Source organism: Hemicordylus capensis, chromosome 6 (assembly GCF_027244095.1).
Source record: "Hemicordylus capensis ecotype Gifberg chromosome 6, rHemCap1.1.pri, whole genome shotgun sequence".
NCBI lineage: Eukaryota > Metazoa > Chordata > Lepidosauria > Squamata > Cordylidae > Hemicordylus > Hemicordylus capensis.
In genome coordinates, this window is record NC_069662.1 from 17,482,343 (window position 1) to 17,495,895 (window position 13,553).

General features: G+C 45.8%; 1 protein-coding gene across 2 annotated transcripts; it reads left to right on the forward strand.

The window, feature by feature from the left end:
* The first annotated feature begins 5,975 nt into the window (after positions 1 to 5,975).
* Positions 5,976 to 11,519, forward strand: ASPHD1 (aspartate beta-hydroxylase domain containing 1). 2 transcript variants are annotated; one of them, XM_053266138.1, is made up of 3 exons: positions 5,976 to 8,138; positions 10,020 to 10,133; positions 10,728 to 11,519. In XM_053266138.1, exons 1-3 carry the CDS (start codon positions 7,364 to 7,366, stop codon positions 10,835 to 10,837), a joined length of 999 nt encoding a protein of 332 aa, XP_053122113.1. In that variant the 5' UTR covers positions 5,976 to 7,363; the 3' UTR covers positions 10,838 to 11,519. The 2 variants fall into 2 exon arrangements, with proteins under 2 accessions (XP_053122113.1, XP_053122114.1); XM_053266139.1 differs by having other exon boundaries at positions 5,981 to 8,120.
* Positions 11,520 to 13,553: the final 2,034 nt, after the last annotated feature.

The following is a 13,553-nucleotide window of genomic DNA, read 5'->3' on the forward strand; positions in this document are numbered from 1 at the left end:
AAACCAGTGCAGCAAAGTAACCTGCTACAGATTTATTAGCTATTCTTGCAAAATGAAGGCAGGCACCCAGGCAAAAACCTGGATTTTACTCTATTTTGTACACAAATTTCTCTGTACTTGATGCTAACTTAAGCATTCTAATTGCCTATGGCCTTTTGCAAACTACAAGTCCCAAACTGTTTGCAAAAGTAGTAAGTACCCCTGAATCGCTATACAGTGTTCCTTCTCAATCTAGACTGGGAAATGTATCTGTGTAATGCTGATATACTGAAAAGAGAGGTATCTCACTGCTTTTATTTTGTCCTTTCTCTTTTTTGCACAAGTACAGATTTCTTTGGGGGAAACACAATTCCAGTATTCCTCTGACCTTTTACAAGCTGCTCTTCTTCCGCTCCCCACTCCAGTCATTCATAGTAACTTTTTGCAACCCTCAGTTACCATATCTGGTTTCCTCCCCTCCCCTGCAAGCAATGCCCCTCCCTACAAAATATAACATCATTAGAAGTAAGAGCCTTATTTCCCCCCTCACAAAGACACACCAAAGCTAACTGCCCGCTTCCTCAAGGGCTGCTCAGGATGCAGAGCTATGGAGAGGTTAAAAATGTCTGTTTCCCGAAATGAGTGGGGGGGAAGCATGTGCAGGGGTTGTGGGGGTACTGGATTTATGACATAAGGGGGGGCTGTTGAGGAAGCAGTGGGAAAGGAGGGGAATCTCCTTCCCTCTGCTGCTCCAACTTAATCTTCCCTCACAATGGTTGCTATGGGAGTTGCTATGGGAGGGTGGTTGCTAAGGGAGGCCCTGTGGTTGCCAGGCAGTTGCTAAGAAAGGTACCAGAGGCTGAGAAGGAAGTTGCTAAGGGCAGTTCATAGGAAGGTTGCTATCACTAGGGATGGTTGATGTGGAGTCTGGTGTGTGGGGGGGTAAATGACACCCCCCCCACACACACACACACTTTGACAAAGGGACTTCTGGAGAGGCTTGGGTCTTCCTTGGAAGGTTATCAGGGGTTCCTCAATTAAAAGATCAATAATGATCAGAAGATCAAAAAGATCAGATCAAGCTTCCCTGAAACAGACAATTTGCTCACTACTACTGATTTAAAGGAACACATGATTCTGCCCCTCTGTTGCGGTCTTCAAGGGAGGCCCTTTACGCCTCACTGCCTTCAGAAGTGTGGCTTCTGGACACTTGGTTGTAGCACCCAGACTATGATTCCCTATCCGGTTGACCCTTCAACATCTAGCGAAAACCATCCTATTCTGATGCAGCTTTTCTATACAGACTTTCTGAACATGTCCTTTCTTTTACTTCTTACTTCATATTCTTGAGTTGGTTTCTGCTATACTGGCCTTCCTTCTGTTAATTTTTTTTTCATGTTTTACATTCTTGTCATTTTATTATTATTGGCTTTTAAATTACAGTGCCACTGGGGGGCACTGACAGAAAGGCAAGGAGATAAATAAAGTAAAATAAACCAACACACACACAATGCAGCTAGAGGGGAGTGTTAGATTGGTTCTAGACTTCTGAAACTAAACCTGAGAATGCTGCATCACTGAAATCAATGCATATTCTTCCAGTCTTACCCTCACTTCCATCTCCTTCTCCTAGCAGATTTTCTATTGTAAGCTCTGTGGTGCAGAGACCTGGCTTCTTGAACTCGAGAGCACTATGCACACTAATAGCACTAAGAATGTATTTTAGGGCAGGTTATCAGTTCACGTGGGGTGGCAATGATGCCCAAGAAACGTGCCAACTGAATGGGCAACTAAAATACCCCCCCCCACACACACACACACACATCCTTGCAGTAAAATGTAGGCTTTCCTTGGCAAGTAGATTTATGTGGAAAGGATCCCTTGAAAGTGAAAAGAGGCCTTGAAGCTTCTAGATCAGTATTTCCCAACCTTTTTCACCCAGAGGCACACTCACATTACATTTTTGTTAACTGCCTCTTTTTTGTGCTAGCAAAGCTATAGCACAATTCTTATTTATCTAATTTAGCATCCTTACCCCTCTGTATTCCTACATATTTTTAATTCTTATCCATAGTCATCCCTTGCATCCCTCCTGGAGCCAATTCATCCCATAATAATAATCTTTATTACGGTCGTTGACCAGCACAAGTCGTAAAACAGTAATACTATACAGTAAATGCAATATAAGGAAAGTGTTGCAGTCTTACGGAGATTAGAATTGATGTAGCATTAAGACTGAGGGGGAGGGAATCTAAAAATACAAAATTTTAAAACATGATATAAAACACAAACAGAATAGATAAAATGCATGTAAGCTAAAAAGGACTCAGCCAAACACTTTGTTTCAGTCAAAAAGCAGTATAAAATCAGAACAAATTTAAAAGAGGGGATAATCAGCATTCTATGGGGTCCTGCTCAGCACAGAGTCACTGAAAATGCTAGTAAAATACTAGTGAAATAGATTAAGATAAAAGGGCAGCTTATTCCTGCTTATTGAACAATTACAACTCCAAACACAGCTCAGCTCCCAATCTGGGAGGAGATATACAATTCAGGGGCTCTATAAAGTGTTAGCATTGAATTAGCTACTTTTAAGCTGGCAATACCTATCCCCACATGCCCAGCTACAACTAGCCGAGATATGAGTACAAATTGCTCTGGCATTGTGTCGTTTATTTGTCCATTTTTAGGCTCTTCCGAAAGCGAAGGGCTGCACTGCAAAACTTGGCTACCTGTCTAGTGGAAGAGGAATTACTTCCTTCCAGGAGCCTGGCAGTCATCTGAGGTAGATCGAGACCTGGGAATTTGACTGTCAGAGGGTGAATGAAATCCCGGCGCAGGTCTCTGTAGAGCAGGCATTCCAATAGTACATGGGTAACTGTTTCAACTTGACCCTCGCCGCATGGGCGCCTCTGTATCGTCCCTCTAAAAGGGCTGAAGGCAAGGCATTACATCTTGCCAAGGTGAAAGCTTTTCTAAGAGGGGGCACCTCCAGGGCAGTAAGATAGGGTGCTGGGGCCAAGCAATACCTAACTGATTCTTGGCACTGAAAATCAGGTACCCTTGCCATGTCTGTCTGTCTCTCAATATCCTCAATTCTCTGTTTGATGGACTTCCTAGCTGTCTCCAAACTTTGCGTGATTCATCCCATAATGCACCAGGAAGGACCCTCTTTGTGCATAACAAAGGCCACTCCTGGTGCATAACAAACAAAGCTAGCCAGCTCCAAAAATAGAGAGCTCAAAATTCTCTGGTGTGTTATAGGGCAAGTCAGCTATGGCACACTGGTTATGAACCACTGGTCTGTACCACAGATGGGCAGACTCTAAGTTTGTGGGACCTACTTTGTTTTTCACTTGGAACCTTCAGATCCCCCAACCAGAGCCAAGTACAAAAGTGTCCAGAGGGTACACAAATGTACAGCAGATGTACATTTAGGTGAACAGGACAGGGTGTCTGTGTCCAGGAACTTGTTTTTAATGCTAGAAGAAAGCTCACAGTCTTTTCCGCGTACAAAATAATCCAGTCCTGCTTTTCTCCTTTGCTCTCCTTGTTTCAGCAGCCTCATTTAAAAGAAGAAAAATGCTATTTGGTGTTGCTGTTCAGGGGCGTAACTATAATAGGGCAAGGGAAGACAGTTGTCTGGGGGCCCACTGCCTTGGGGGTTCCCCTAGAGCAGGCCTGCTCAACTTCGGCCCTCCTGCAGATGTTGGCCTACAATTCCCATAATTCCTGGCTATTGGCTGCTGTGGCTGAGAATTATGGGAGTTGTAGTCCAAAAACAGCTGGGGGGCCTAAGTTGAGCAGGCCTGCCCTAGAGTCAGGTCACATGACTGACTCTGCCAGCTGCGTGCCCTCCTGGGCTTCCTTCAGTTGCATTCATCCTCCGAAAGTGATATGAGTGTTAAGACCTGGAGCTACCAGAACAGCATGTCTTTCTCTAGTACCATTAAATGACTTGCATCGTCCACAATTTACAAAACCTTAAAAAAAATAATTTAGGATGATGTTCTATTGTGGCACATAGGTATAGGGGTGTGTGTGTGTGTGTGTGTGTGTGTATGCGCTTTTTGTTACCACTATTCAGCCTCATTTAAGATTTCTTTACTTCATGAGCTGAGCTTCAGGGGGCGGGGTTCATTTTACAATCTTGTCTCTGGGCCCTCTCCAACCTTGCTATGCCCCTGTTGCTGCTGTTAAACTATTTGAAGCCACAAACTCTTGTTTGATCTCTATTGCAACTCACTTAAAGATGGATCACTAGATCCACGTTTTATCCTCCTTCTAAAAGTTTTTAAAAGATGGTTGGAAATTTTATCCTGGGAACTGCTAACACTGTTTTGTTTGTTTGAACATAAGAACAGCCCTGCTGGATCAGGCCCAAGGCCCATCTAGTCCAACATCCTGTTTCGCACTGTGGCCCACCAGATGCCACTGGAAGCCACAGGCAGGAGTTGAGGGCATGCCCTGTCTCCTGCTCTTACTCCCCCACAACTGGTACTCAGAGGCATCCTGCCTTTGAGGCTGGAGGTGGCCCACAGCCCTCCAACTAGTAGCTGTTGATAGACCTCTCCTCCATGAAGTTATCCAAACCCTTCTTAAAGGTTGTTGGCTGTCACCAACTCTTGTGGCACAGAATTCCACACGTGCATTGTGTGAAAAAAGTACTTCCGTTTGTTGGTCCTAGATTTCCTGGCAATCAATTTCATGGGATGACCCCTGGTTCTAGTCTTATGGGAGAGAGAGAAGAATTTATCTCTATCCACTTTCTCCACACCATGCATTATTTTATAGACCTCTATCATGCCTCCCCTCAGTAGTCTTTTTTCTAAACTAAATAGCCCCAGGTGTTGTAGCCTTGCCTCATAAGAAGGGTGCTCTAGGCCCCTGTTTGTTTGTTTTTAAAGGATTTCCAAGTTAGTGGATATGGATTAGAAGCTGAGATATTTGAAATATTGATTGTAAAGCTACTTAGAGAGGATTTGGCACCAATAGTATTGGATAAAGGATTTATTTGGTAGATTGCTTGGAAATATCCTTGACTTGGTTGGTTGGTTAGTTTGTTATGTTTATATCCTGCTCTTCCCCCAAAGTAGCCACCTAATGGTGCAGCGGGGAAATTACTTAATTAGCAAGCCAGAGGTTGTGGGTTTGAATCCCCACTGGTATGTTTCCCAGAATATGGGAAATACCTATATCAGGCAGCAGCAATATAGGAAAGATGCTGAAAGGCATCATCTCATACTGCATGGGAGATGGCAATAGTAAACCCTTTTTGTATTCTACCAAAGACAACCACAGGGCTCTGTGTTCGCCAGGAGTCGACACTGATTCAACGTCACACTTTATCTTTACCTTCCCCCAAGGAGCCCAGAGTACTGTATATGGTTTATGTTTATCCCTAGAACAACCCTGTGAGGTAAGTTAGACTGTGAGATAAGTGACTGGCCCAGTGTCACCAAGTGAGTTTCATGGCTGAACAGGGATCTGAACCTGGGTCTCCCCCTCCTAGTGCAATGTGCTAACCACTACACCACACTGGCTCTCTCTTTTCACATTCAAAAAGTAATTTGGAGGTAGCATGCTAGGTGTGGAACTTAATAAATTATGATTATTTAAAATATTTAGGGTGGCCAGAACCTCAGGGGTATACTCGTGAGTCAAATGGGCCGTAACCCAAAATTTGGCTTTAAAAAAGCCAAATTTGGCAACAGAGTAAATATACCACTTCTCCACTTCTCAACAACAACAAAAAGTTGACAAAGCAGTTTAGCAAAATAAATGATGGCAAGGAAGCTATGCTGGTCTGAATAGGAGCAGTACTTTCTATTTCCCTGCTAAAGAGAATTGCCACTTTGAAAGATGTCTCATTGCCCAGTTAGCAGAGATCTTTGCTGGCAGCTACTTGAGACCGTTTGGGGGGTCCCAAGAGGAAGGCAGAAAGTATTTGGGGGTAGGTGAGTATTTATAGGGTTGGTGATTAATCTGGTTTACTTGGGGAGGGGTTGCTGTGAGAATTGCTAAGGAAAATAGTGATGAGTCAGTGAGGGTTGCTCAAGGTGGTTGCTAGGGGATCAGTTTATCCCTACAGATTGTTGGGTTTCTTGGGATGGCCCTTTGGAGGTAGTCCTGGAAGAAGGAGTTGCAAGCTGCAAAAATGCTGGGCGCAAGTTGTTTTGGATAACTAATGGAGACAGAGGTTTCAAGGTGACTGTTTGAGAGGAGCTGTTGCTGGATGCAGCGTTGCTAAGGCAGGAGGTTGCTAGGGGGGTAGGGATTACCTCCTAGTTGGGTGGATAGATGTGGAGTTGATGGGTGAGCCCCTGCTGCAGCTAGGGGAGGAGAGGAGCTTGCCTGAGGTGGGTCTGGGACAGCAGCACTTCCTGCCTGAACTGCAGCAATGCATTCTGCAGTCCATGCACCCACACTGAAACGGATTAAAAACAGAAGGGCAGGCTCCATGCTCGGTCCTTCGCTGATGAGACCCTTCCTTCAGTGCCGAAGCTCCCTCACTTCTGGGGTGGGGGGCAGGCATTTGTACAGGGGTCCCTTGCCAGTGCTGGGATGCAGCAGGCATCTCAGGCGTGGGGGTGGCTTTTTACGCAGCAGAGCCTTGCCTGGTGCTGATACGAGGAAGGAGGTAGACGTCAAAGGGAGGGATGCATCCAGTGGTGGATGAAAGTGTGTGCATGGGGAGGGGGCACCCTAATCTTTTCCGGATGTCTCTGGCAGACTACGTGCATGAAAAAGGAATTAAGCAAAACAGAGGAGTTTATAGGGACTAGGAGAGAAAGAGATGAGGTAGAGGTACAATCAGCAGCAGTGGTTTTAAAAGCACTGCTAAGATAGAAGACAGGCAGCAAAGTCTGAAGACGGAATGACTGGGAAAATGGACAAATAAACAGGTAGAGATAAATCAGGGGTGATATGGGATGTGAGGGGTGGTGGAAGGAATGAAAGTCTAGGTGGAAGAAGGTATCATTCGGGGGGGGGGAAGAGACAGAAGTAATGAGTGATTAACTGGGACAGAGGAAGAAAGGATGAGGTAAATACAGTCATGATGGCAGAAAAGCGCAGGGATCACTGACGGTGGATAGACAGAGGAAATGTGGGGGGAGAAAACAGAGGATACAACAGTGGAGGTGAGGGATGTGGTGGCAAAAATGAGCAAGGCAAGGCTGAGTCTGTGGGGTATGAAAACAGCCAGTTGAGCTGTGGGCAGGAAGGGTCAGTGCAGCAGCAGACTGAAGTACTGATTGTACACTGTCAAATCCAGAGCAGTGGGTTAAAAGGGCACCAGATGAGCAGGGAAGGCTATGAGAGCGAAGAGAACTGGGGGCGGGGGGCAGGACATGCTCCTAGGATGCTGTAGCCCTGCCTAAAGATGCCCTCCATCATGGCAGACTGGGGTCTCCATGGCCTCCTCTCGCCACTCCTCCCTGACACTTCATCTTGGCGACCCCGGCCAGAGCCCGCCATCGCTGTGCTGGGTTCCCTGGCCCTGCTGTTTATCTGGTATTGCTACCGGGTGGGGAGTGGGCAGGCAACCCCCACATCACATCAGCAGGGAGTGCCAACTGAGGAGCGGTGCCCTCGCCGCGCCCTGTGGGGCGATGCCGTCAACCAGCGCCTGTATCGCAGCCTGCGTGATTACGCCAAGCGGTACTCATGGTCTGGCATGAACCGGCTGCACAAAGGCATCCGAGACCAGGCCCACTACCAGCTGGGGGAACGCCTGGCCATTCAGAAGCCCAGCGCCTTCTACCTCCCTGACTTGCCTTCTGCCCCATACTTTCCCCGTGAGTCCCAGCGCCATGATGTGGAGATCCTCGAACTCAGCTTTCCGGCGATTTTGCGGGAATTCGAGGGCATCGCCTGGGACTTTGCATCTGGAGCCCCACCACCACGGGGATGGACGGCCAACGGCAACCCTGGCTGGCATAGCTATTACCTCTACCGGCAGGGGGAGTGCATAGCACAGAACTGCCGGAGCTGCCCCTGGACGTATCGGGCCCTCAGCGCACTACGCACCTTCGTCAACGCCAACCGCTTTGGAAACGCTTGCTTCAGCGTCCTGCAGCCCGGGACTGTGCTACCGGGGACCTATGGACCAACCAACACCCGGGTGCGGTGCCACTTAGGTGAGCAGATGATGGCGGGTAAGATCACAAAACCTGTCCAGCGGGGAGTGGGCATCGGAGCGTGGGGGAGCTTGCAATGCCAGAGTCTCCTTTCTGGGGTGTACTTGGAGTCTGGTCGTTGGACTTCTCATGTACCTAAATCGGAGGGGGCCCTTCCTGTCTATAAAAAGAGTGCCCATTGGTTCACTTTTAGAGCTGGATATTTATTTATTAATCAGATAGATCAACTGATTAAGAAGCATTATGAGTGACAGAAAAGATGCCCCCCCCCCCCGATTCCCTGGTCAGCTGATTTTTTTTTTTTAATTACTGGCTGACAGGAGGAGTAAAATTACTCCCACTGAAATGAAAAGGACCAGTCAAGCAGCACCTCACTTATCCTTTTAATTTCAGTTGGATTCCTTTAGTAATCTCCCTCATGCCAGCCATTTTAAATAAATGTTCTTATCAGGACTGCCAATAACAAGCAGTGTCTAAGGCAGGGCTGCACAACTTGGGCCCTAGCTGTTGTTGGACTACAGCTCCCATCATCCCTAGCCACAGTGGCCAATAGGAATGATGGGAGCTGTAGTCCAGCAACAGCTGGCGGGTTACAAGAATCTAAGAAAATGCATTCCTTTCAGGAGAAAATAAAATATGGAATCCTCTTCTAAGATTATGTTTTACATAATCAGCATGCACAACAAGCATGCACATCATCTAAAATATTTTTTTTTCTTTGAAAGTATAGTTGTTATATCAAAATGTGTGCAGATTAACAGAGCAATCCTTTGCATATTTAAGCAGCAATAAGTTCCACTATGTTCAATGGGGCTTATTCCTAGGTAAATGTGCATAGGTTAACTATGCAGTCTTAAACAATCAGAATTTGTGCAATTAATCAAACTACGATGTCTTAAACTGGACAATGGCTCTAGTAATTTCACAGCAAATGACTCTCTTCATCCGATGGGGACTGATAGCTAGAGCTGGAATCTGGGAAGACAGGAATAGCGGAAGCTGTCTTAAACAGAGTCAGATAATTGGTCCATCTAACAGCTCAGTATTGTCTACCCTGACTGGCAGCCGCTTTCTGTTCCAGGCAGGATTTTTTTCCAGCCCTACCTGGAGATGATCAACCTGGGACCTTCTGCATGCCAAGCAGATGCTCCCAACTTTGCAACAGATGCATCATGTGGGTCTAGGCAAACTATTGTGTTCCAATCTCTCTTTCTCATGGGTAAAACAGGAATAGTCCAAATTTTGCAGGATGGTGCTGAGGTCATTGGCAAACTGCAAACTACAAATTACTATCGTTTTGATTAGTTGATTGGTTGGCCAAGTGGAGCACTGGGAATTAACAGTCCTTTTTGCATCCTAAAATTAAATATTTTATGATAATCACATCGATTTTAAATTTGGCTACCCCCTTTTCTTCTTTTAATGCAGGTTTCCAGCCCCTCAGAACAGTTGAAAACACACAATATCCGCAAGTCCCTATGTCCTGTGTGGACACCTGTTCCTTCTTCCCAATCTCCAGGAATTTTTTCTTTGCTCATAATTTTATGGCTTCTCACCCACACGTTTCTTTCCACCTCTGTACCTCTGTCATTTGCAAAACAAAACAAAACAAACAAAACTCTCTCTCACTCACACACACACACACACACACACACAACTTTTTGCAATAACTCAACAAAGGCTCACCACTTAACATACTTGTGAACAATTATATATCCCAATTGCTTGCATATCCTTCACTTTGAACAATTTAGGGTTCTTTTGGTCAGAGAGTTGGAAGGCCTTTATATAAGCACCTATGTGTAAGAGCATTTTTCCACATCGGTCTGGTTTGGGGTGAGATAGGAGTCGCACACAAGATGCCTCCCTCTGAATCTCATCTCTTTGCTCCATTTCTAGGTCTGAAGGTGCCTCCTGGATGTGAGTTGGTAGTGGGTGGCGAACCACAGTGCTGGTCTGAAGGATACTGCCTCCTGGTAGATGACTCCTTCTTACATACCACAGCCCACAACGGTAAGCCAGAACAGGCAGCAGGCTCTGCAGGCCAAGGCGAGAGTCTTCAGCTGGGGCTATAAGGGACGTGGGTTCAAATCTCTCTCTTAAAAAAATAATTAGTTAGTGGCCTTGCCCAAGCTGTACAAGCCTCAGTCCCCCAGTCTGTAAAATGGGGAAAACGTTTTAATTTCAACCTTAACATAAATTTGATTGTGTAGTTGTCTGTGCCCTGCTCCACCTACCCACACAATTTCTCCTTAATGAAGTATCTATTGTAAATTATTGTGCCTTGCTTTCTGTTTCTGGAGAACAAAAAGCAGCTGACAACAACATTAATTAAACAATAACCATCTAACAAGATCCACAAAGAACAAACATACAAAGGCACAGTCGCATCAAGACAAAAATGAGAGCAAAAAATTATTTTTAAAAGTGAGTGGGATTGTCTAATTTAGCAGCAAGGGAGGCAACCCTACAAGGCACACCATCCCCAGCCATAATGGCCTTCCGCCATGATGAGAATTGCAATCCAACAGCACCTGGGGACCCAAGTTTGAAAACCTCTGCCTTAAGGTAGAAAGGTAGAACATTAATTTCTTATGTTTGTTGCAGGTTTCCCCGCTGATGGCCCACGGGTGGTTTTTATCGTTGATCTTTGGCATCCCAATGTGGCAGGACCTGAGCGGCAGGCTCTAGACTATATCTTTGCCCCTGGCCGGTAGGTGCCCTCAGGCACTGTCGCTAAGATAAACTCTCTCCAATGCCACCCTTGTATCTGGTGTTTGCTGTTCTTCACCATCCTCAAAGCCTCCCACGTTATTGCCTTGATATGAATATTCTTATTTCCACCATTGCACAAACTAGGGGAGATAAGCTTTCACCCCACTCTTTCCAGAAGTGTTGCCTCTGACTTACTAACAGCACAGGGTTGTCACAGAATGGGTTAGGGATTGTGTCTCCCTGACACTCCTGGTGATACTGTCACCTCTTACCAGACACTTGTCCTACAGATCTTTGTGACAAAGTGAACCTTGGTTCTTCCTCTTGCTTTGTTTGAGGTATGCAGATCTGGATGGTTCCTTCTGGCTTTTTTCTTCTCTTTGAGGTCTAATAATTCCAGGTCTGTTTGGCTGCAGAAGCTGCCATCCATGGTGTGAGACTGGATGACCTCTGGGGTCCACTGAAGCGCTACAGTCCTATGATTTTAGTGGCATGGACTTATCTATTTAGGGGAGGGGAAGCAGGGGAAAGGCAAACAAGCCAAGTTAAGCACTGTTTTCATCTGTATGTGACCCTTTGTTGATTCCCACCCTGCATCTGTATTGCAAATTCTGTGTGGGGGATTGAATCCTTATAATCCCTACTAATTAACCTGCACTCCAATAAAACCACTAGAGCCCCAGACCCCTTTGTCTCGACTCTTTTTGTGTTCGTCAGGAATTAAGATCTCTTCAGGTCCTCATTAACGTAACGTCTTTTATGGCAGCAGGATCACATGCCTGAAAACAAATAATTGCCAACTTGTCAAGAATCCAACCGTCACCATCAGTTTGTGACATTGTAACACAGAAGATAGAAGTCTTGACAAAATCCAGGCCAAGGAAAGGCTTCTAATTGGACTGAAGCGGTCCGTAGCTTCAGGAAATGATACGTCAGTGGAGGTCTCCTTGTGAGTTATTAAAGTAATTGGGATGACCTTGCATGTATGGGAGGGTGGGGACTCAGGGAGCATTACAAGCATACGGTTGTGCCACTAACAGAATTCCACTGTACAGAGGCAGACAAGTCCCCTCTGCCCCCAGTTTGCATCCATATGTTGCGTTTGCATCCTTTATTTTGCAACTGGGAACAAGGCTTGACAGCACAAGCTTACACACCATCTGAGTCACTTCCACGAATTTCCTAATGCAGGGTAGATTGCAATGCCAACTTCTATTTTGTCTTTTTCGAAAAAGCCTTTCTATCCTTCATAGGTTGTAAAGCAGGGCTTGCAAAATCCCAGGTGGCAAGGAGTCATGGCATCTAGAAATTTAACTGTGGCACCTAGATTAGGATATCCAGAATTATTTAATAAAATCTTTATCTGTCCAAACAGTCCTGTTTCTGTTCCAAGTAGGTTACTTGTAAAGGGGATAAAGACAAACTCATTTTACACACAGACCCATCCCTGCACAATCTTCTACACTAATTTCAGTAATTCTGTCAAGTGTCCATTGTCTGGCCTCTAAATCCAAAGCACATTTGTCAAGACCTGTTGTAAAGAGATTTTTTAAATGTACTGGCAAAATCTGCTCTTACTGGAGTACTGCGTACAGCTTTGGTCACCGTATCTTAAGGATATTGTAGAACTAGGAAAGGTGCAGAAGAGGGCAGCCAGAATGATGAGGGGCCTGGAGCACCTTCCTTATAAGGCTAGGCTATAGCATCTGGGGCTCTTTACCTTGTAAAAGAGGTGACTAAGGGGAGACATGATCAAAGTGTATAAAATTATGCATGGAGTGGAGAGGGTGGACAGAGAGAAATTTTTCTCCCTCTCTCACACTAGAACCAAGGGTCACCCTTGAAACTAAAGGTCAGGAAATTTAGGGGAGACAAGAGGAAGTACTTTTGCACACAACACATAATTAATCTGTGGAATCCTTTGCCATGGGATGTGGTGATGGTCACCAGCTTGGATGGCTTTAAAAGGGGCTTAGACAGATTCACGGAGGACAGGTCTATCAATGGCTACTAGTCTGGTGGCTGTGGGCCACCTCCAGCCTCAGAGGCAGGATGCCTCTCAATATGAGTTGCAGGGGAACAACAGCGGGAGAGAGTGCATGCACATACCTCCTGCCTGCAGGCTCCCCAGGGGCATCTGGTGGGCCATTGTGTGAAACAGGATGCTGGACTGGATGGGCCTTGTGCCTGAGCCAGCAGGGCTATTCTTATGTACTGTACTGAAAACAAAATAAATATGCAAAGAAGCACCCCCATCCCCCCCCCCAACATTCGGAGTCCACCCATCTTAGTTTTAAACTGTACTTCTTCTGGTATCTCCTGTGCCTGGATTGGCTTTTTTGGCACCCACCATAAACAACAGATACAGATGAGTTTGTCAACATATACAGTTGCCATTAGCGTAAGAAACTGATTATATATTCTTCCTCAGTTGGGGTGGAATGTAATAGGAGAGGAATAGATTGCACTGACATACACACCACCCCTCCTTATGTTGCTTTCTTGGAGAAAGGTCCATGGATTATGTCTGGTGTTGGCAGTCATCTTTCTTCTATATATATAATTCTCTAAGATGGACCCATGCGTGGCAGTTCTTGCAAGAGTTCCATCAAGAGAGAGTTGTCGGAACGGCAGCTGCTACTGAGGAGGGAGGGAGGTTGAGGAGGAGGCAGCAAAGAAAAAACACTGAGCAACGGCATCTGTTGCCACCAAATCTCC

Excerpts from the sequence above, each read along its gene's own strand:
- ASPHD1 (XM_053266138.1), top strand. The coding sequence starts at position 7,364 with ATGCCCTCCATCATGGCAGACTGGGGTCTCCATGGCCTCCTCTCGCCA. Across the intron at positions 8,139-10,019 it reads AGGTGAGCAGATGATGGCGG|GTCTGAAGGTGCCTCCTGGA; the intron begins GTAAGATCACAA and ends CTCCATTTCTAG. Across the intron at positions 10,134-10,727 it reads ACATACCACAGCCCACAACG|GTTTCCCCGCTGATGGCCCA; the intron begins GTAAGCCAGAAC and ends TGTTTGTTGCAG.